The sequence below is a fragment of the Aquarana catesbeiana genome, linkage group LG06, assembly GCF_042186555.1.
Source record: "Aquarana catesbeiana isolate 2022-GZ linkage group LG06, ASM4218655v1, whole genome shotgun sequence".
Lineage (NCBI taxonomy): Eukaryota > Metazoa > Chordata > Amphibia > Anura > Ranidae > Aquarana > Aquarana catesbeiana.
In genome coordinates, this window is record NC_133329.1 from 383,291,805 (window position 1) to 383,315,398 (window position 23,594).

General features: G+C 41.3%; 1 protein-coding gene across 1 annotated transcript in view; it reads right to left on the bottom strand.

Moving 5' to 3' along the window:
* Positions 1-10,618: 10,618 nt before the first annotated feature.
* Positions 10,619-23,594, bottom strand: part of LOC141147136 (unconventional myosin-X-like) — a gene marked incomplete in the record, with an annotated part of 218,020 nt that continues 205,044 nt past the window's right edge. The window contains 2 exon segments of the mRNA XM_073634265.1: positions 10,619-12,271; positions 20,085-20,276. Of these exon segments, the coding sequence (XP_073490366.1) occupies positions 12,158-12,271; positions 20,085-20,276 (306 nt within the window).

Genomic DNA, 23,594 nt, shown 5'->3' on the forward strand with positions numbered 1-23,594 from the left:
ATAATATATGCCAGGGCCAATTTAGATAAGAGCAATTTAACCTACCAGCATGTCTATTTGGAATGTGAAAGTGCTGGTTAATTGGCTCTTCTCTAAATTGGTCTTAGTACTTCCAATATAAAGACCTGTAATAAGCAAATGTCATTTAATGTTGCAGATTAGCTGTGAAGAGGTGGCTCCAAGAATGCCCTGTACAGCGGGTGTGAAAGGTTAGGGATATTGTGAAAAAAAAAAAAATTGGCCAGGCATAACAAATTGTGTCTAAAAAAAAATTGGCCAGGCATAGATGACTTATTAGCAATGCTTGGGTAGATAATGGGGATCATTTCAGTCCAAGCTGCTGTAAAAACCATGTAAGTTTTCAGCCAGGTACCCTAACTTTTACTTGTAAGACTAGCCAAATTCCTTGTTACTCAACCTCAACCATGACCTAAGCTGGTTTTGCTTTTCAGCACTTGCTGTACAGGGCATTCAAAAAAATAAAAAAACTCTAGCAATACACACCAAACTGAGCATGTGCAGCCTGACTCCAGCCTGACTCCAGTAACTGTCTTATCCATACATGTTATGGGGTCAATGCAAGAGGAGGAGGATCTGTGCATATAGAATCAAACAGCCTTTTTGGTTAATTCCACTAGTGCTTTTAGTTTTACCTCTAGTTTATAATGTAACTCCATTTTTGTTGAGAAAAAAACATTCCCCTCTGGGTGATCTGTGTACATTGCAAGGATTTTACCAACCTTTGTTGCAGATTCCTACCTTTGTTATTCTGAAGAAATCCATGTGTGTTTGTCTGTGCATCGTGAGTCTAATGGGAGTGGTTTTATAATTATCAGTCAGCTTTGCAGCTGCAGAGCACTAATGAGGAAAGCTGCTGGGCCTGCATCCCTTTAGACGTGCTCCTATTGGAAATATCTCACCAAAAATTACATTTTTGTTAAAGTGGATGCCTGAAATCTGACTTGTATCTTAGGCAGACTTCTGGGAAAATTGGTGAGCCAATCACACAAGCAGGAAATTATGTTTCTGGGGAGTGGTCAGTACACATTCTGTGTACAGAATAACTCCATGTAGCCTTATTGCATTTATAGAAAATTACAGTAGCTGCAGATTGAAAAGGAAAGGTCATTTTTAATAATTCAATTACAATAGGACTTGTGTTGCAATTGTACATGCTATATTATGTTTTCTTTATTTGCTATTTTTTTCCCCCACTAAAGTGGATTTAACCTTTAAGGTGTCCTCTGATTGGATGAGGTGAAGAGAAGGGGCTTTGATGTCATGATATTCCTCACATCCAATCATAGTACACCTTGTATTCATTATAAAAATACAAGGCATTCTGTGACTGGTGGTGATGCTAAGAAAGCAATCCCTTGTTTACTATGTAGAAGAGAAGCCGCTCAGCACAAGACTTGGAAGATTGCTGTTTTGACTGTAGTAGAGCTAAATACTACAGTAATTGTCGCCTTTCATAGAGTTCCCTCAGGTATGGAATATGCATACTTACATTGGTCTATGTGTATGTGTGTATAAAAGGTCAATGCGTTTCTGGACTCCTGACAGACACTTCCATCTTTCATTCAGTACTGCACTGATGTTTCCTGGATTCTGAGTCATGGGGAAAGCAAAAGATTGTTAAAGGATCTGCAGAAAGAGGTAGTTGATAACAAGATATAAAAAGATATCCAGTGAATTGAGAATGCCAATCAGCAGTGTTCAAACTCTAATCAAGAAGTGTAAAATGAGGGGTTCTGTTGAAACCAAACCACGGTCAGGTAGACCAACTAAAATTTCAGCCACAACTGCCAGGAAAATTGTTCGGGATGCAAAGAAGAACCCACAAATAACTTCAAGTGAAATACAGGACTCTGAAAATATGTGGTGTGGCTGTTTCAAGGTGCACAATAAGGAGGCACTTGAAGACAAATGGGCTACATGGTTGAGTCGCCAGAAGAAAGCCATTACTACGCAAATGTCACAAAGTATCCCGCTTATATTACGCCAAACAGCACAGAGACAAGCCTCAAACCTTCTGGCGCAAAGTCATTTGGAGTGATGAGACCAAAATTGAGCTTTTTGACTACAACCATAAACACTACATTTGGAGAGGAGTCAACAAGGCCTATGATGAAAAGGTACACCATCCCTACTGTGAAGCACAGGAGGTGGAACGCTGATGTTTTGGGGATGTGTGAGCTACAAAGGTACAGGAAAATTGGTCAAAATTGATGGCAAGATGAATGCAGTATGTTATCAAAAAATACTGGAGGAACGTTTGCATACATCAGCCAGGAAGCTGCGCATGGGGCGTACTTGGACATTCCAACATGACAATCCAAAACACAAGGCCAAGTCGACCTGTCATTGGCTACAGCAGAATAAAGTGAAGGTTCTGGAGTGGCCATCTCAGTCTCCTGACCTCGATATCATTGAGCCACTCTGGGGAGATCTCAAAAGTGCAGTTCATGCAAGACAGCCCAAGAATTTACAGGAACTGGAGGCGTTTTTTGCCAAGAGGAATGGGCAGCTTTACCATCTGAGAAGATGAAGAGCCTCATCCACAAATACAACAAAATACTTCAAGCTGTCATTGATGTTAAAGGGGGAAATATACGGTATTAAGGACTGGGGTATGTAAACTTTTGATCAGGGTCATTTGGGTAGTTTCTGTTGTGATTATGATTTAAAAAGAGTAAACACAGTTGACTGATAATAAATGACTTCAGCCAAACACTAACCATGAGTGAAAGAAAAGTTATCGTTCATATTCTCTGAAAAATGGGCAAAAAAATGTTGCCAGGGTATGTAAACTTATGAGCACAACTGTATCTAGCCCTCCCCCCACTTGAATGAGTATGGGTAACATAGTAAAAAAAAAAAAAAAAAAAAAAAAAAAAAAACACACACACTGACATTTTTTTAAAATAAAAAAAAAATCTATACATTTTTCCCTGTAGATTCAATGTCAATCAAGATGAACAGTGTTCCAATGGCCCGCACTGCGAGGATCCTCTCCCACTGCACCCCGGTCGCCAAATTAAAGCTCTTCAGGCAGCTGCTGACTGTCAGCACAGTGGCGTATTTGGCCAGTGTGGTCACCTGGGATGCCCGCCAGTTTGCTTACAATTTAAATAAGTCAGTGGGGGCAGCTGAAAGATGACTTGTCTCCACCATCCGAAGGTTTGAGCCAAATATGGCCATTTAGATTGCCCATTTGGTGACCTGTGGACAACTTACAGGTCAAACTTCTAGTCAAATCCAAAGCTCATTCTACTGGTAGGATGCCTATCATTTGTCATGTATTCAAGCACACACTGCTTAGAAGTAGCTGAAATTGCAAAAATTTGCACAGGCATATGGGCAGCTGTACTATGCAATAGGGCTGTATACAAATAGTGACAATTCTGCAGTTATCTCCACACTCTTGACATCCGCCCTAAGCTCTCCTGCTCCTGTAACCTACATAAGTAGCTTCACCTCCCACCCACTACTATGCACAACAGACACTTCCAGTGCTAGTATTATTCCAGTGAGAAACTGGTGTGTGGAATGTCAGTATAAATACATAGTTGGATAGATTATGTGGACCTGAACAGTACTTAAAGCACCAACATCCCAAAATTTTGAAAATTTAGAACAGAGTGGAAGATACTGAATGCTTAATCAAATAATACAAGAAATTTCTTAAAAGCAGTAATATTTAAAGTATTTGTAAAGTCTTGTTTTTTTAATTTTTTTAAATAACAAACATGTTAAACTTACCTCCTCTGTGCAGTTGGTTTTGCACAGAGCTGCCCTGATCCTCGACTTCTCGGGTCCCTCGTCGCTGCTCCTGGCCCCTCTCCTCCTATCAAGTGCCCCCACAGCAAGCAGCTTCCTATGGGAGCACCAGAGCCGAGTCACAGCTCCCTGTGTCCATTCAGACACGGAGCCCTGACCTGGCCCCGCCCCCTCTGAAAACACCATACACCATAGCAACAAGGTACAGAGAGCTAGGAAAACAAATAGCCACATATTGTTCAACTTGCGGGACTGTAGCCATTGATGCAAAGTTTAAATTATGGGTGGAACTCCGCTTTAGGCTCCCAGTAGGTTATCCTATAGAGAACAGGACAAAGAGTTAAAAGGAAAGATTTTAGGCATTTAAAAAAAACAAACATCTATATTCAACTCGATGCTGCAGCAGTCCCACGTCAGCTCTAAGCCCAAAAAATGACCTTTGTCACTGCTCTCCGCTCTGTCCCACTAGCGCCCACTGGAGCCCTGGGCTGAAGAGTGGGCCGGTGCAGCTGGATGGATCCCAACAATATGGTTGGGATCCTTCCAGAGTCTGGAGCGGCTCTATGACGTCAGCTGACAGCAAGCTTTAACCCACTATAAGCTGACTCTGGGTCACAGTAGAGCTAAGTGCACGCTTGTGACCTAGAAGAGAGGTATGCCCAAAAATGCTTTGGCCATACTTCCCTTTTAACCACAAAAAAAATTCAGTTTAGGGTACTAGAATACACCAGTATAGATTTCCAGGCAAGGAGATGATAGGACACCTACCTACAGCCAGTCCTGGTAGTCTGTGTTCAGAAAAGAGCACCCAGGGTCTAGACCACCCATAAAACCTGCCTGTGCTCAGCCCTAAACTATCTGCCTGCCTCAAGTTCAGTTGGCGGTGGAACATGGACATTCCTCTAGACAGACCAAGTCTAAGCTATGGGCAAGATAATGGTCAATTTATAATAGTTACATAGGTAATCTGGTTGAAAACAAAAAAACAAAAACGACCATCCAATTCATCCAACAACAAAAATGAAGGCCTCTTGAGCCCCTCCCTAGGGAAAGAGAGCCTTGACCGATGGGGGCATGGCTAGGTGCATGACAAGGGGAACGATTGGTTGGGACATGTGGGATGGGATGGGCCTGAACTCAGAAAATCATGTGCCCCAGGGAATGCTGGGTCTTTTGGAAGAGTCGGAAGAGCTGCCCACCCTCCCGCCCCCTTTTTTCCTATGTTATAATAATAAATTGTTAAAATAATAAATGTTATGGTAAGTCACAGCTTGCTGTGGTTTACTTGACCTTGCCAGCGGTTAAAGTTGCTGTAATGGGCTATGCCCTTGATGGAAAATTGGAAGTAGGCTGTCTGTCCAGCACTTATGGTAAGGACAGGCCCCACTTCCCTCTTTTGGTTAAGTGCTCACAGTACGACTGACTGGCACTGGTTAATGGTGTTCACATGTTATGTGTTGGAATTTAATAAAGCTGTGGCCTTGCCCTTTCCAACCTAATGGTTGTAAGTGTCTTATTTAATGGGTTAAAGGGCAAGCGGTGGTGGGGGATTTGATCCCTTGGTGTTACATTAATTGGGACCTAAGCCCATTGCGCCTCAGCAGTCAAGAAAACCAACACAAGAAAACCTCCATATATACCATCCAATACCCACAGTTGATATATGTAAAGGGGGTCTTTAAAATAATTTCATTCTCCAAGCGTTCAACCCTCTCTGCGATTCATGGTTTCCCTGGTCAAGAGAGAGCACATCGCTGTGCATGTCGCAGTTCGGCAGAGATCTGAAGGGCGAGAGGTTGCGTCTTAGGTCTCTCCAGAGTTGGTGAATTAGAAGTCATCGTGTAGAAGGTTTCCAGGTTACCTCAGCCTGGGAGAGTATAGAACTGTCAGCTATGGGGTTCATCAAGCATGCCTCCTCTGTGAAGTTTAGACTAGGGGGGAGAGTCAATGGTCCTCAATCTAGAGTTAGGCCGCATACACACTATTAGATTTTCTGCAGATTTTTGTCTTCAGATTTACCAAAACCATGTAGTGCAAGGCCTGCCTGATTGCATACAAATTGAAACTCTTAAGGTTTGACCTCATATTATATGGTTTTGGTAAATCTGAAGACAAAAATCTGCAGAAAATCTAATAGTGTGTATGGGGTCTAAGGCCGGTCATAGACGGAGCAAATTTCTTTCCTGCAACCCCTCCCACCGAGTGATTGTGTTCTCCTGGCAGGGGAAGCCTTTCTCACAGGGAGAAGACAGTGATTATTGCAAGCGGCTGTAACAGCCGCTTGCAATAATCGCATGTAAAATTCATCAGGCTGCTTGTACCCAAGTTGATCGATCAATCAACTTGGGTACATTCAGCCCGTGTATACATGGATCGAATCTCGGCTTATTCCTGCTGAACCCCCTGAGATTCAAACTGTCTATGCTTGGCTTAAGCAGCCTAAAAGTAAGTGTTCGAAATTCTGATCATGATGTGAGACCATCACTTTCTGCTGCAAAAGGAACATTGAACTATAGTTGTGTGTACTTTGTTCACTCCATGCACATGATTACTGATGACCTCTGAGGGGGAAGGCCAATATTTTAGTATGGAAACGAGTTCAATACTGGCTCCAGAGAAGTAGAACATGCAGAAATTGACCATCTCTGTTTTCTCTAAATTTGGACAATGAGGAGTAGCAACGGTCAGATGATCTATGGTAGCATCAACCAGATATGGCAGATTTGCACTGGAAGATACTATGTCATTACCACAAGAGGCCCAAAACAAAATGGGTAATATGCTGGTAATGAGGGAAAGGTACTGTGTGGTATGGAGGAACACAAGTGGCAATCACAAAGCCCTGACCTCAACCCCACTGAACACCTTTGGGATGAATTGGAATGCCAATTGTGAGCCGAATTTTCTTATCCCTTATCAGTAACAGACCTCACAATATTTTTTTTGGCTGAATGGTTACTAATTTCCACAGACACACTCAACAATCTCTACATTAAAATGTATCGATGTTCAAATTGCAAACTCATATATTAATTTCCTCATTGTATCTCAATTATTTCTAGCCTGAACTATACAGAATTTTGTAAACTTACTTTGTGAAGACCCCCGCATACAGTATTTATTTCCTTGAATTCTGTAATGCTCCCCTCTGTCCCTGATCTGGAGGGACTTTCCCTCTTTGGGAACAAATTCCCTCTGTCTTCATTTGTCCCTCATTTTGGTCTGATGTATACTGTAGATCTGTATTAAATGTATCAAAAAATGTTTTATAGTGCATTCAATTTCTAAATTGTTGCATTTTTAGAATTCAAAAACACTATAAAAAGGTATAGTAGTGGAAAAAAAAAAAGCACTTGTGTGCTTAAAGGAGAAGAGCATCCAAAGCTGGTTTGGCTGTACTTCTGTGGATAGCAGGGGCGTAGTTTGTTCTGCACTCCTGTGACCCAATTTCAGCAGACAGCGGGCTGAAGTCCACTGTCTCATGCCCAAGCCTGGACCGGCTCTATGACATCATCGCGACAATGGAGTCAGGATCTGCCCACATGCCACTGAGAGCCTGATCCGGCTGTGCCGCACCCTCCGCAGCCCAGCACTCCAGTGAGCACGGGAGGGGGGGGGGGCAGAGCAGACAGCGGTGACTGACCGTCACCAGCTCTCTGCTCAGGGAGGTGTGTGAACTGAGCGATTTGGTGATGCTTGGTTCTCAGTGTTAGAGCCGGTGGGGGACAGATGCAGCTCCCACCTAGGTAGGTACGATTGTGAAAAAAAAAATCTTGTATATCTCTTAATTATTTTCTTGGTGTTTTCATTCACCATGTAACAGGGATGTGACAGGAGTGTGTCCTTTGCCTACATACTTTTTTGCCAATAGGTGTCCTCCGTTTCTATCTCAGAAAGGTGGAAGGTATGGACAAGTAGTCACTATGTCCTGTGAGTAGGCACTGCTGTGTCACAGAGCCTGCCTTCTGACCTACAGAGGTGCTGAGAGGAGGAGTTTCAGGAGGCGGAGTCAGTACAGCAATCACTACTTGCAGGCAAGGTACTATGGGATATATAGTCTTTAGAAAGTGATAAACTCCAAAGCATGCAGGGAATCCAGTTAGTTATGGAAAGAGACGGCCAGCAGACAGGTAACATTCACAAAGGAGATTTTTCAAGTAAGCTTATATTGGATTGTCAGTATAACTATTGTTTATATTGCTATTGCAGTGCTGATGTTATGAAATGGAATATGCTGTGACCACAGAGCTCCTTTAATGGCCATAGGTTTGTAACGGGATAACAACATTTGACGATATAGAGTAAAAATGTATATGTAAGCATACAGACACAAACTTTAATTATTCCTTTAAGTGTGCATGGTATGACTTGTTTCAATAGAGCGCATGATGAAACGAGAAAACCTGTAATTATCTGTAATCAGAAAAGGTTTAATTCATTAAGAATATAGCACCTGAGGTTGTCTGATCCAGATATACAGTCTGAACATGAGAAATCCTGGCAGAAAAGGAGGGTTTTACTATCTGATTAAGAGATTTGAATCACATCTGCAAAAGTAATTTTATATTTATATACTCTTGTGATTGATGCCTAGATGGCCGGACTAAATTTTGGACTATCCGCATGTGGCGGTTGACTTAAAAACAGGGGGTTATACATTCCTTGTATTTTAAAAAATATGCACCTGCAGTGAATATTTGGTGAATATCACATTCATTGCTTTATAAATATGTCATTATTTAATTTACGTAAATAGTTTTACACACATTTTAAAGATATTTGATACATCATTTTTAATTAAAAGAAAAAGAAACCATACTCCGTTTTTGACAAATACACAAAAATGTAAAAAAAAAAAAAAAACTATAATTTTTAATTGTATCCGATACACTGGGCAAAATTATAAATTGCAACACTTTTGTGTTTGCCTCTATTTAACATGAGCTGAACGCAAAGTTATACGACTTTTTCTATGTATACAAAAGGCCTATTTCTCTCAAATATCGTTCACAAATCTGTCTAAATCTGTGTTAGTGAGCACGTCTCCTTTGCCGAGATAATCCATCCACCTCACAGGTGTGGCATATCAAGACGCTGATTAGACAGCATGATTATTGCACAGGTGTGCCTTAGGCTGGCCACAATAAAAGGCCACTCTAAAATGTGCAGTTTTATCACACAGCACAACGCCACAGATGTCCCAAGTTTTAAGGGAGCGTGCAATTGGCATGCTGACTGCCGTATTGTCCACTAGAACTGTTGCCCTTGAATTGAATGTTCATTTCTCTACCATAAGCCGTCTCCAAAAGGCGTTTCAGAGAATTTGGCAGTACATCCAACCGGCCTCACAACCGCAGACCACGTGTAACCACACCAGCCCAGGACCTCCACATCCGGCATCTTCACCTCCAAGATCGTCTGAGACCAGCCACCCAGACAGCTGCTACAACAATCGGTTTGCATAACCAAAGAATTTCTGTACAAACTGTCAGAAACCGTCTCAGGGAAGCTCATCTGCATGCTCGTCGTCCTCATCGGGGTCTGGACCTGACTGCAGTTCATCGTCGTAACAGACTTGAGTCGGCAAATGCTCACATTCAATGGCATCTGGCACTTTGGAGAGATGTTCTCTTTACGGATGAATCCCGGTTTTCACTGTACAGGGCATATGGCAGACAGCGTGTAATGCGTTGTGTGGGTGAGCGGCAGGGGTGGCCCGTCCATTAGGGGCGCCCTGGTGTCGTCCCCCTATCCTCGCCACCCCCCTATATGCAGTGGATAGATTCATGCACAGCATGAATCTATCCACGGCCATCCCTGTTCACGTGTCCACCCCTTTTCAGGTCACCGGGCATATGAATTGGAGCAGCCAGGGTTTTTTTTTTTTTTTTTTTAATCTGATTAGAGCCATAGGCTCTAATAGGCTTCAAAATAGGTTGGACTCGGGATGCAGAGCATTGTGTCTGGAGCCCACCCAGGTGTGTTGCAACAGCAAATGAAAATTCACTGTTGCAACACTGATCCTCCTCCCGGCCAATCGGGAAGCACATGAAGAATGGAAACAAAGCGCCTGAAAAATTATTTGCTTATCAGAAAATGAAAATAATTCAGCATAGAATTAAAACACCCAGCGTGTCGGGAAACAATTTGTCACAGCATGTGTACCTCCACCAATCTATGCACTCACCAGATCAACTGTGGTAATACACCTTAAGGGAGTTACTTTGAGACATCCCATGCCAGTGTTTGAATGCCAATTACTCAGTTATGCAGCACTGTACCCAGATTACATTTATATATATATATATTATATATATATATATATATATATATATATATATATATATATATATATATATATATATATATATATATATAACGCGACACTGCTCTCAGGAGGCAATCAGGATTTTTTACACTATGATTGCTTATGTCATGACTAGTACTATGATAGTCACTGTATAAAGCAATCAGTTTTACTTTGTAAATGGCATCCATTCATGTGCCATTGTGTACTATTGTGATAGCTGTCACTGGTCACAGCTATCACATGGTGCAGGTTCGTTGTGTTTGGCCCTGTACCATGTGATCACTGTGACCAATCACAGAGATCATCACAATAGTACATGATGGCTATGAATGAAAGCCATGGTTTACAACTGACATGCAATTGCTGTGATTGGTCACAGGTGTGTGGGTGCTTTCTGTATTGGTAACATGTTAGGAAGGGTGAACTTATCCTTCAAGGATTGGTAAGCTGCAATTACATTATTGTTTTTGGGTTTTATACCGCTTTAATTATATAAAAGAAACACACAGCACCACAATCACCAGAAAGTGTTTATACTCAATAATTTATTAGCAATATAATGTAAATGCCGTAACAGTCGGTTCCACCATCCACAGTAAGCGAGATACATTCAGTTCTGGGCACCACCGCCAGCAGCAGCCCAGGGAGCAGTCTAATGACGAGTGGGGCCACACAGGCAAAGTGAGGCCCTCCTTTTATCAAGCAGCAAGAAAATCTCTCCAGGATTCCCTCGGCTGGCCAGGAATCAGCCCCGTTTAACCTCCGCAGAGATTCCACTGCAGTCTCTGACTAAAATCAGGCCTAAGTCATGGAAGTCTAATTGAGCTAACAACAAGATGGCTGCCATTTGGGCAGAAGCAATGGCTGCTGGTGACTTCCTAGGTAATACTCTGGGACATACAATGCTGGAGATTGTTCCAAACAGCCCCATTAATACTGCGATTGTCTAAGGGATAAGAGATGAAATATCGAACGTTAAAATTTCAGGTTAAGAATATTAAATAACATTTTTGTCCAACCTTTTAAAAGGTGGACACATTTATAATGAGCTTCTAAATCTGAAATGCTAAGTCCACCCGCTATTTCAGTTTTAGGGTGGGTTTGGGGGTTCTTTTGAAGTTCATTGGCAAAATCTCCCAACTATATCCACCTGCTACATTCTTTACAATTGGGGGTGGGAGTCACATTTTAACATGAATTTCTAATTATGCTCAATTATTTTACAGCAACAGGAGTGACACACTTTATGGCCACAGGAAGACAAATCCTACTACTGGAGTCCATTAAAATTATTAAAAAAAAAAAAAGTAAGTTGGTGACCCAACCCCATGCCAACCACCCATAATTGAAATGGTTTCCTAGTTGGACAACACTAGGGCAAAAGACAGATGGAATATTACAAAATAAATAGGACTTTATGTGCTTTATACATTACACTCAATTGGAAAGATCTTAAAGAAAAAAGTTTTTTTTTTTTTTTAAATAAGTGAAAGGAATATACAAAAACCCTGGGGAAAAAAATGTTCTCCTACTCTCGAGGGGGTAGTCCATAATGGTCCACAGAGCTCATTAATACTGCTAATCTACATGGGATTCCGAGATCTGTCGACCTTCCATTCCATAATATTCTTTATGTACTGCAATGTGGAATAAACTCCTGGAATTCTTGCCCTGAGAAGTATTCAGAAGACCAGATAAGCAACAAAGCTACTTCATATCGTATCATCAGCAGGAAGACAATAGCGTCATAGAAAAGAGATATTTTCATAAGTGGTTCTCCAGAAAAAAGTACCTTGATGGCACAAGGCTTGCAGTCTGTTGTGCAAGGAGGCTACAACCAACTTGGTTTCAAGGTGAGATAATAATGAAAGTATAAAAAAAGTTCCTAGGATAAGAATTGCTTTCAGAGCATCATCTGTCCTTCACATTAAATCAGATGGCTTCTGTCCTCCTAGTCTATGAGTATTGTGCACGTAAACAAGTCTCTGCGTTTCCCTTATGTAAGAGTTTCTGACGCAGATGTTAACCAGTGCATGCATTCTGGGAGTTCACCAGTAGAGGGCGTCACCTGGCCCAGCTACTGAACTGGCTGTCCTGGCTGGTGATGGATTTGACGCTGCACCGTTTCTTAACAATCATATTAATGTAAGCCCTCATGATCTTGGTGATCTCCCCAACCTAAGAAAAAAAAAAACACATTGAAAATACTTAATTTTATTAAAAACAAGCTTTACATCAATAAAAAAAAAATAGTACATGCGTATTAATGCTGAGCTCCAGGCAAAAATGTAATTGCAGAGATAAAATATATATACAGTGCCTTGAAAAAAGTATTCATACCCCTTGAAATTTTCCACATTTTGTCATGTTACAACCAAAAACGTAAAATTATTTTATTGGGATTTTATGTGATAGACCAACACAAAGTGGCACATAGTGGAAGTGGAAAGAAAATGATAAATGGTCTTCAATTTTTTTTACAAATAAATATGTGAAAAGTGTGGTGTGCATTTGTATTCAGCCCCCTTTACTCTGATACCTCTAACTAAAATCTAGTGGAGCCAATTGCCTTCAGACGTCACCTAATTAGTAAATAGAGTCCACCTGTATATAATTTAATCTCAGTATAAATACAGCTGTACTGTGAAGCCCTCCAAGGTTTGTTAGAGAACTTTAGCAAACAGCACCATGAAGGTCAAGGAACACACCAGACAGGTCAGGGATAAAGTTGTGGAGAAGTTTAAAGCAGAGTTAGGTTATAAAAAAATATCCCAAGCTTTGAACATCTCACAGAGCTCTGTTCAATCCATCATCCTAATATGGAAAGATTATGGCACAACTACAAACCTACCAAGACATGGCCGTCCACCTAAACTGACAGGCCGGGCAAGGAGAGCATTCATCAGAGAAGCAGCCAAGAGGCCCATGGTAACTCTGGAGGAGCTGCAGAGATCCACAGTTCAGGTGGGAGAATCTGTCCACAGGACAACTATTAGTTGTGCACTCCACAAATCTGACCTTTATGGAAGAGTGACAAGAAGAAAGCCATTGTTGATAGAAAGCCATAAGAGGTCCCATTTGCAGTTTGTGAGAAGCCATGTGGAGGACACAGCAAACGTGGAAGAAGGTGCTCTGGTCAGATGAGACCAAACTTGAACTTTTTTGGCCTAAAAGCAAAATGCTATGTGTGGCTGAAAACTAACACTGCACATCACCCTGAACACACCATCCCCACCGTGAAACATGGCGGTGGCAGAATCATGTTGTGGGGATACTTTTCTTCAGCAGGGACAGGGAAGCTGGTCAGAGTTGATGGAAAGATGGATGGAGCCAAATACAGGGCAATCTTATGCCGCGTACACACAAGCGGACTTTCCAGCAAACTTTTCCGGCGTACCGGAGTCCGTCGGACAATTCGATCGTGTGTGGGCTCCAGCTGACTTTTTTTTTTTCAAAAGTTTGCCGGACCTATATTTGAAACAGGTTTCAAATCTATCCGATGGACTCGAGTCCGGTCGAAAAGTCCGCTCGTCTGTATGCTAGCTCAACGAACAAAAAGCTACGCTAGGGCAGCTATTGGCTACTGGCTATGAACTTCCTTGTTTTAGTCCGGTCGTACATCATCACGTAATTAGTCGGACTTTGGTTGATTGTGTGTAGGCAAGTCCGTTCATTCAGAAAGTCCGTCGTAAAGTCCGCCGGGCAAAGTATGCCTCAAAGTCCGACCGTGTGTACGCGGCATTAGAAGAAAACCTGTTAGAGTCTGCAAAAGACTTGAGACTGGGGCGAAGGTACATCTTCCAGCAGGACAACGACCCTAAACATACAGCCAGAGCTACAATGGAATGGTTTAGATCAAAGCATATTCATGTGTTAGAATGGCTCAGTCAAAGTCCAGACCTAAATCCAATTGAGAATCTGTGGCAAGACTTGAAAATTGCTGTTCACAGACGCTCTCCATCCAATCTGACAGAGCTTGAGCTATTTTGCAAAGAAGAATGGGCAAAAATGTCACTCTAGATGTGCAAAGCTGGTAGAGACATCCCCAAAAAGACTTGCAGCTGTAATTGCAGTGAAAGGGGGTTCTACAAAGTATTGGGGGGAGCTGAATACAAATGTACACCACACTTTTCACATTTATTTGTAAAAAAATTGGAAAACCATTTATCATTTTCCTTCCACTTCACAATTATGTGCCACTTTGTGTTGGTCTATCACATAAAATCCCAATAAAATATATTTACGTTTTTGGTTGTAACATGACAAAATGTGGAAATATTTAAGGGGTATGAATACTTTTTCAAGACACTGTATATGGAAGTCATTTGATCTGCTAAAGGATTTGCATTTCTGTCCATCCTGTTATGACACTTATACAGCTCTGCCACAACCCTCTCCTGGTAAAATAAAGGAACATAGTGATGTTATCTCTTCATTATGAAAGGTCAGTGAAGGAGCTGCAGTAAAATGAGGTAATCTCTACTCACTTTGCTCTCTCCTTCTATCAGTATGTTCCTAATCAGCACATTTACAAGCATTACACCTGATTGGCTGCCAATTCTGCCCCTAGCTATACAGCTCTGCTGTACAAGGACTGCAAGAGGCTAATGCAAGCAGTCCCCGGGTTACAAACAAGACAGGGACTGTAGGTCGGTTCCTAAGTTGAATCTGTTTGTAATTTGGAACAGGTACATTTTCTAAGTGTAGCTCCAGCCAAAAAAACTATTTTTAAGCTTTTTGGATAGCATAGGGAAGGGTTATCACCCCTGTAACATTTGTTTTGCTGTCTGTGCCCCTGTTTAGAAGATTTCACCTCACTTTCTGTCCCAATGACAATTGGATTTTGAAAATTTTGGATTGTTGTGGAAACAAGGATTGGTGATAATAAAGCATCAGTGAAGAGGGGACACCTTTTTTCCCATAATAACTCTTACAGGAGAGAATTTCCCTTCCTAGGGGTAGATTTCCTCTCACTTCCTGTTGTCTCCCTCAGTTTGTAAGTAGGAGTCATTTGTAAGTCGGATGTTTGTAACTAGGGGACCCCCTGTACCAAGTAAAATTCAAGTACTTAAAAGTCACTTAAAAAGAAAAAACCCACATAAATTATTATGGTTGCACCAATACCGTATTTTTACTGACACCTTTGCGGTGCGATTTGAGCCCATACAAAATGAATAACTCAAACTGCACTGCAAAGAATCACATGCGTTTTGAACAGAATTGCAGTGCGATTAGTGTCCGAATCGTGTGCAGGTTTCCTGCACCGCTCCTGTGTAAACCCAGGCTGAAATCCATAGGACAAGCCTGGGCTCACACAGGAGTCGCGTCGCACCGCATTCCTGTTCAAATAGCATGTGATTCTTCGCATGGCGATTTGAGGCCATTCATTTTGTTTGGGCTCAAATCGCACCGCGAAAGGTATCAGTTTCAGGTATGGGTGCATTTTCACAGGTACTCGGTATTGGTGCAACCCTAATAATTATATATTATTCATTAATATATAATTAATATAATAATTAAAGCGATTTTAAAGTGTTAGTAAAGGAAGATTTTTTTTTTTACCTTACTGCACGCTATACATACCTGAGCCCGATCCGATCCAGCGATGTGCATAAGAGCCGAGGCTCTCTCGCTCTTCATTGGCTCAGATACAGCAGCAGGTCACTCAGAACATGGCTCAGGAGCAAGCATGCACGAGTAACCCCATAGCAAACCACTTGCTGTGGGGGGGGGGGGGCACTCAGCGCAGGGGTGGGGGGAGGGCGAGAGGGAAGCAAGGAGTACCAGCGGGGGATCCCATAAGAGGAGGATCGGGGCTGCTCTGTGCAAAACTATTGTACAGAACAGGTAAGTAGAACATGTTTATAATTTTAATAACAAAAAAATAAACCTTTACAATCACTTTAAAACGTCAATTTTTAAGAACTTTCAGCAGCTGATTTAATCACTTACTGAGTATGCAGCTTCTTTTAATCCTTGTCTATGTTCCATGTGAGGCTGGAGCCATGACCGTTGCCCCATGTTTTCTGTCTCGGGGTGGCTCCTTTCTTTTTGTAGCATCCTATGGAGCCACCCTTGCATGCAGGGAGTAGAGCGGTGTCTCTTTACACTATGTGCATCAATAGAAACACACAGCCCCACAGCCTAGGATTAGCAAGGCACACCTCTGCTCTTTCCTCCTTATTCCCCTCGCTTATATATAAACTAACAGACTGGCTGGAGACTGCACTGTCCACCGTTAACTTATTCCTGTGAAGACTGGATGTTCAGGGAAGCAGCAGTGAATGATCAGGAACCAGCAGCATTGAAAAGTTGAAAACTGCAGGGGTAAGGTGGGGGAAGTGCAGTGGCAAGAGTTAAAAAGAGTTAAAAAAATAACTAGTTGACTAAGGATTTTTTTTTTTTCATTGCGCTCAATGTGCTAAAATAAAAATGAGGGTTTAATACTACTTTAAATGTTATATCTGTCTGGAGTTCCACTATAAAAGAATAAAACTTTTTAATTTGGAGTTTGCTTAAAGCAGTCTGGCTACATTCAGTCTTATGGACTGAGTGTTGAAATGCAATCAACTGATCCTTCCAATGTGTTCCAGTACATGTTCTGCTCTCTGTAGACATACAGAGTGTCCACAAGGTGAGCGGATTTTATGTGCACTGTGTACCCAACAGAGTAAAGAGCAATTCCTGGCAGCAGGTAAAGCCGGAATATTCAGCAAGCTGCGGATACCACCCAGCACACTGCCGAGGTGGAAAAATTAGAAAAGGTCAATTTAACCCAATATAGAGTTCTTTGTAAAACACACCAGTCACATCACACACAGACAACCTCACGGGGTCAGTGGCTGTGTATTTCCTGAAGCCTGTTACAGTGAGGGGAAAAAAAAAAAAAAAGTATTTGATCCCCTGCTGATTTTATACGTTTGCCCACTGATTAAGAAATGATCAGTCTATAATTTTAATGGTCGGTTTATTTTAATAGTGAGAGACAGAATAACAAAAATATCCAGAAAAACGCATTTAAAAAAAGTGAAATAACTATTTGATCCCCTGTCAAATCAGCAAAATTGTCTTCTATAAAGGTAACAAGCTGAGATTAGGAGCACTCCCTTAAAGAATTTTACAGCTCTAGCGCTGGAGCCTCAGAACGCACTGGTCCTGGGTTTTTTTTTTTTTGCAGCTTAAAAACGGCTATGCCATTTACAGCTTAAAAATGCCATGGTGGGCATGAGGCCATAGGCTAACATGGAGAGGTGTTTTTAAGCTGCAAAAAGCGCTCAAAAAAGCGGCTGTGGGCATGAGGCCTTAAAATAAACCTACCATTAAAATTATAGACTGATCAATTCTTTGTCAGTGGGCAAACGTACAAAATGAGCAGGGGATCCATTACTTTTTTTCCCTCACTATATATGCAAATACCTTTCTATCTACTTCCTGTGTCACCATTCACATTCAGGTTCAAATCTGACTGATGGCTTTGAGCAATATATATATATATATATCTACGGTTAGTGTTTTTTTTTTCTTTGTTTTAGTACAGTAAGTTGGACTTTGAAGGCAGATTGGAATAACATAATTGGTTAAAAATAATATTTTATTCATACATAAAAATGACATATAAACATACAAAATATAGAATTTAAAAAGGCATGTGTCCATTAACAGCCAAGAGATGACCAGAAAAAGAGGGAGTCACATATACCCAAATGACAGATGACGTTCAACAGTATGACATCAAAAAAATATGTAAGCCCCTGTGCGTCTACGCGTTTCGCTGGACTGCTTCTTCAGGACGCACATGGGGGGGGGGGGGGGTTGGGGGGTATAGGAACAGGTCTCACTGGTCCGGACATCTAAAAATGCCTGCATAAAAAATAAAAAATCTCCCTGGGGGGGGCAACAGAACAATGGGGTAGCCACAACAATAATCCAAAAGTGGCATAAACAGCCAGATAGCGCTAGGGGCAGAGAAAATCCTATATGGTAGACTTCATATTAGATAATAGTCACACAATAGCCGTATTGACATAAGTGGCCACAGCATATTTGTAAGATCATTATAGCCTGATTAGGATACTGGAGATACATGAAAGTTACATACTTAGTAGCTCCAACTGAATCTATCCCCGGATAGTCTCCCCAGGAGCTGTCATCAGTGATAATATATGGGCACACAAACAGGTGTTGGCCTCCTGGGGATAGATGCAGCTGGAGCTACTAAGTATGTAACTTTCATGTCTCTCCAGTGTCCTAATCAGGCTATAATGATCTTACAAATATGCTGTGGTCACTTATGTCAATACAGCTATTGTATGACTACTATCTGATATGAAGTCTACCATATAGGATTTTCTCTGCCCCTAGATCTGACTGTTTATGCCAATTCTGGATTATTGTTGTGGCTTACCCATTGTTCTGTTGCCTGCCCAGGGAGATTTTTGTGCAGGCATTTTTACATGCCCGGACCAGTGAGACCTGTTTCTACAACCCCCCCACCCCATGTGTGTCCTGAAGAAGCGATCCAGTGAAACGCGCAGACACACAGGGGCTTACGCCTTTTTTGACGTCATACTGTTGAACATCATTTGGGTATATGTGACTCCCTCTTTTCTGGCCATTTCTTGGCTGTTAATGGACACATGCCTTTTTAAATTTTATATTTAGTATGTTTTTTTATACCATTTTTATGTATGAATAAAAAATTATTTGTAACTAATATTGTTGATCCAATCTGCCTTCAAGGTCCGACTTAGTGGGTTTTTTTCCTTGGTTTTAATGATCTATACGATTGTGGCATGTGAGTGATAAACCTTTAACTATTGTTACTGTACTACTAACATATTTCTGCGTGTGATGGGCAGCAAGGAGAGTGTTCTAGGATCACCAGCAGACATGTTCCAGGATCACCAGATTACCTATAGTGCTGTACAGTAATGTGTTCTGAGCAGATAGGCTAAACTTTCCCATTTGTATCTCAAAGATTGTTTTTCAGTTATGCCTGGTGTCTACCCCACTCATGACTGGGGGATATTTTCATCTGGGATATTCATCCACCCCTCCTCCATTCATAGATTATTTATCTTTCATAGAAGCTATAGTACAGCTTATATGATTGGAGGAGGGGGGGGGGGCAGAAAAGGCAGGCGTAGTTAGAACTCTTGACGAGTGTGACAAGTCCCTCGGCTCTATTAATGCCCACCATACTGAAATATTACGGCAAGGGGGCTGGAAAACTGTATGTTTGGATTTAGGTTTCAACTAAAGCAGGAGCCAGCAGCACAAGGGACACATCGCATTGATAGCAAGTCATGTCCCTTGTGCTGATTTCTTATTTTTGACTAAACTAAGGCTTTGATTTATGATTTAAAGAATATGTAAACCCAACCCTCCCAGATTGCAAGCTCTAATGAGCAGGGCCCACTGATTCCTCCTGTATTGTATTGTAACTGTACTGTCTGCCCTCATGCTGGCGCTATACAAGTCCTGTATAAGAATAAAGTTTCATACTCCTGATATGTGCCTGCTGTACCATGTTCTTTTATGAGAAAGTACCCTGCTCTCTTTGAATTACTTCCTGTGTGTGAAATCCTTGGGGTTCCTGCCAGTCCTTCTGCTTTCCTATTAAAAATTGACCACACTCAGCGTGAGAGCACAGCCTAGTCAGTTCTTTTGTTGTGCTGGGAACTCAGCCTGCTCTCCTCCAATGATCAAACTTGTCCTGACATGTGGCCCCCCTGCACAGCCACTGGAAAGATCAGTGTCCTGCTGTTTCTCCTTCCCCAGCTCATGTAGCTCAAGCTTATGTAGCCGAGAACAGAGGGAATGTGATTACTTCTAAAAATTAAAAAAATTTTTTTTTTTTTTATTTATAGGTATACACAAATGTTTTGCCTTTCATTTCTATTTTAAACTGAATGGGTTGTTTTAAAAGGTGAGGGTTTACATATTCTTTAACTGACAAAAGCTTCCCGAACCCCTTTAGCCAGACACAAACCTGAGTGGTTTCAAAGAACATCTCCCGATCATCTACTGTGATCTTAAAGGTGTTGGGCTGCGGAGCTCCAAAGAAGATGATGTGCTCATACTGGAATGTCTCCAGTGGCTTTGGATCCCCCCTTTTGTAGACGGAGACATTTTCTGCGCTGACGCCCAGCCACAGATCATTAGGAAAGCCCCCTTCCTTGTACTGTAAAAAAAACACAGAAAAAAAAACAAACTAAACAAAATTTGGATTTTGCTGCAAAATTAACACTGTAAAATTTTGCCTACTCCGTAGCTGCAAACAGGTATACCTTAAGCCCTGGTTCACACCAGTGCGGCTTTGAAATCGCACTACTTCAGCGAAATTTCAAAGCTGCCTGATGAGAGCGATTTTGATGTGCTATGTCATTGCAGCTTGTGACTTCATTTAACAAAAGTCAATGCATGTCACAATGAAATTACAAAAAAGTCATGCAGAAACCTTTTTTTCTGAGACACGATTTGAACGGTTCCATTGCCGGAATGGGGTGCAACTGGTCATGCATTTTTATACTGTCAAATTGCACAACTAATAGCCTTGGTTCACAGCAGTGCAAAGGCTTGGTCATGACATGTTAGCTCTCTAAACATAACCTATTAGCTACCTCAGTTGCTGATGTTTGGAAAGCTGCTAATAAACAGTGCCTTGAAAAAGTATTCATACCCCCTTGAAATTTTCCACATTTTGTCATGTTACAACCAAAAACGTAAATGTATTTTATTGGGATTTTATGCGATAGACCAACACAAAGTGGCACATAATTGTGAAGTGGAAGGAAAATAATAAAATGTTTTTCAACATTTTTTACAAAAATGTTTTAAATAAACAGAAAAATGTGGCATGCATTTGTATTCAGCCCCCTTTACTCTGACATCCCTAACTAAAATCTAGAGGAACCAGTTGCCTTCAGAAGTCACCTAATTAGTAGAGTCCACCTGTGTGTAATTTAATCTCAGTATAAATTCAGTTGTTCTGTGAAGCCCTCCGAGGTTTGTTAGAGAACCTTAGTTAACAAACAGCATCATGAAGCAGCCAAGAGGCCCATGGTAACTCTGGAGGAGCTGCAGAGATTCACAGCTCAGGTGGGAGAATATGTCCACAGGACAACTATTAGTCGTGCTCTCCACAAATCTGACCTTTATGGAAGAGTGGTAAGAAGAAACCATTGTTGAAAGAAAGCCATAAGAAGTCCCATTTGCAGTTTGTGAGAAGCCATGTGGAGGACACAGCAAACATGTGGAAGAAGCTGCTCTGGTCATATGAGACCAAAATTTGACTATTTGGCCTAAAAGCAAAACGCTATGTGTGGCAGAAAACTAACACTGCACATCATCCTGAACACACCATCCCCACCGTGAAACATGGTGGTGACAGCATCATATTGTGGGGATGCTTTTCATCAGTAGGGACAGGGAAGCTGGTCAGAGTTGATGAGAAGATGGATGGAGCCAAATACAGGGCAATCTTAGAAAAAAAAACATGTTAGAGTCTACAAAAGACTTGTGACTGGGGCGGAGGTTCACCTTCCAGCAGGACAACGACCCTAAACATACAGCCAGAGCTACAATGGAAGAGTTTAGATCACAGCATATTCATGTGTTGGCCCAATCAAATTCCAGACCTAAATCCAATTGAGAATGTGTGGCAAGACTTGAAAATTGTATATAAAGTTTGTGATCCCCCACGCTGTGGCTTAAGTGGGTTTTTCTGTGATTAAATTGCCTAATTGATTGCTGCTGAGATATAAAGTGTAGGTGCCTTTAAATCAATTCATAACATTTGTACCCAGCGCTGTCTTCCCATCAACAATATTTTTCAATATAAGTGCAAGTGAATCTTAACTGCCAAAACTATATAAGGCCTAAAAACTAAAAAAAAAAAATGAAAAATATTGTTGATGAGAAGACTGGGTACAAATGTTATAAAAAGACTTGAAAATTGCTGTTCACATCCATGCAGGACAGCGACCCTAAACATACAGCCAGAGCTACAATGGGATAGTTTAGATCAAAGCATATTCATGTGTTAGAATGGCCCAGTCAAAGTCCAGACCTAAATCCAATTGAGAATCTGTGGCAAAACTTGAAAATTGCTTTTCACAGATGCTCTTCATCCAATCTGACAGAGCTTGAGCTATTTTGCAAAGAAGAATGGGCAAAAATTTCACTCTCTAGATGTACAAAGCTGGTAGAGACATCCCCAAAAAGATTTGCAGCTGTAATTACAGTGAAAGGGGGTTCTACAAAGTATTGACTCAGGGGGGCTGAATACAAATACACGCCACACTTTTCACATATTTATTTGTAAAAAATTTGGAAAACCATTTATCATTTTCCTTCCACTTCACAATTTTGAGCCACTTTGTGTTGGTCTATCACATAAAATCCCAATAAAATACAATTTTGTCTTTGGTTGTAACATTACAAAATGTGGAAAATTTCAAGGGGTATGAATACTTTTTCAAGGCACTGTACGCATTAACCGGTCCAAAAATAAGACATCCAGAATAGAACACAGGTCCTAATTTTTTAACTTCTGCTCTGAAAATATTTATCAATGGACCCCTTTTGAAGCTAGCCATAACCATAGAGAATTTTGACCAGTTCCTGGTGAACTTCACACTGATTGGTTCGATTCAAAAATTGAAGGAGCTTGGGACGGAAAACAGTTATGTCGCGTTCACATGGATGGTTTTTCCGACGGAATTCCGCTCAAGCTTGACTTGCATACACACGGTCACACAAAAGTTCTCTGAACTTTCGATAATCAAGAACACGGTGATGTACAACACTACAACGAGCCGAGAAAATGAAGTTCAATGCTTCCAAGCATGCGTCGAATTGCTTCCGAGCATGTGTAGGAATTTTGCGCGTCGGAATTTGTACAGACGATCACATTTTCGGATAGGAACTTTTTCCGACCAAAAAATTGAGAACCTACTCTCAATCAATCTTTTGCTGGCGGAAATTCCGCCAGCAAAAGTCCGATGGAGCATACACACGGTCACATTTTCCAACCAAAAGCTCTCATCGGTCTTTTGCTGGCCGAATTTCCGACCGTGTGTATGCGGCATAAGAAAAAGAGAGGCTGCAACACCGCTCCAGGTGATAAAATAGCTGTACTGAAGATCTGGTGCTGGTCCAGTCCATGAACTGAAAGACTGTTAAAGTATGTGCAAAAGAGGTGACCGCACTCCGATCTTCAGAAGCATGAATGCTTTAATCATAAAAATCCATTCATTACACTCAATAGTGTACAGAGAAAACAAATCAGCGCAATAAAATGACCCCAATATATATAAGCTGCTGAACACCTAGGGTCAATATTCAAATCCCTAAAATAAAAATGTAAAAAAAAAAGACAGTGCAGCGCTAAACAGTCCATGAATTTTAAAAATTTCTGTCTGTCTGTATGGACATTTTGGGCTCAGTGCATAGTCACACTCTGTGTGCCCCTGATTCTTGTACCGGTCTAGAACGGGTA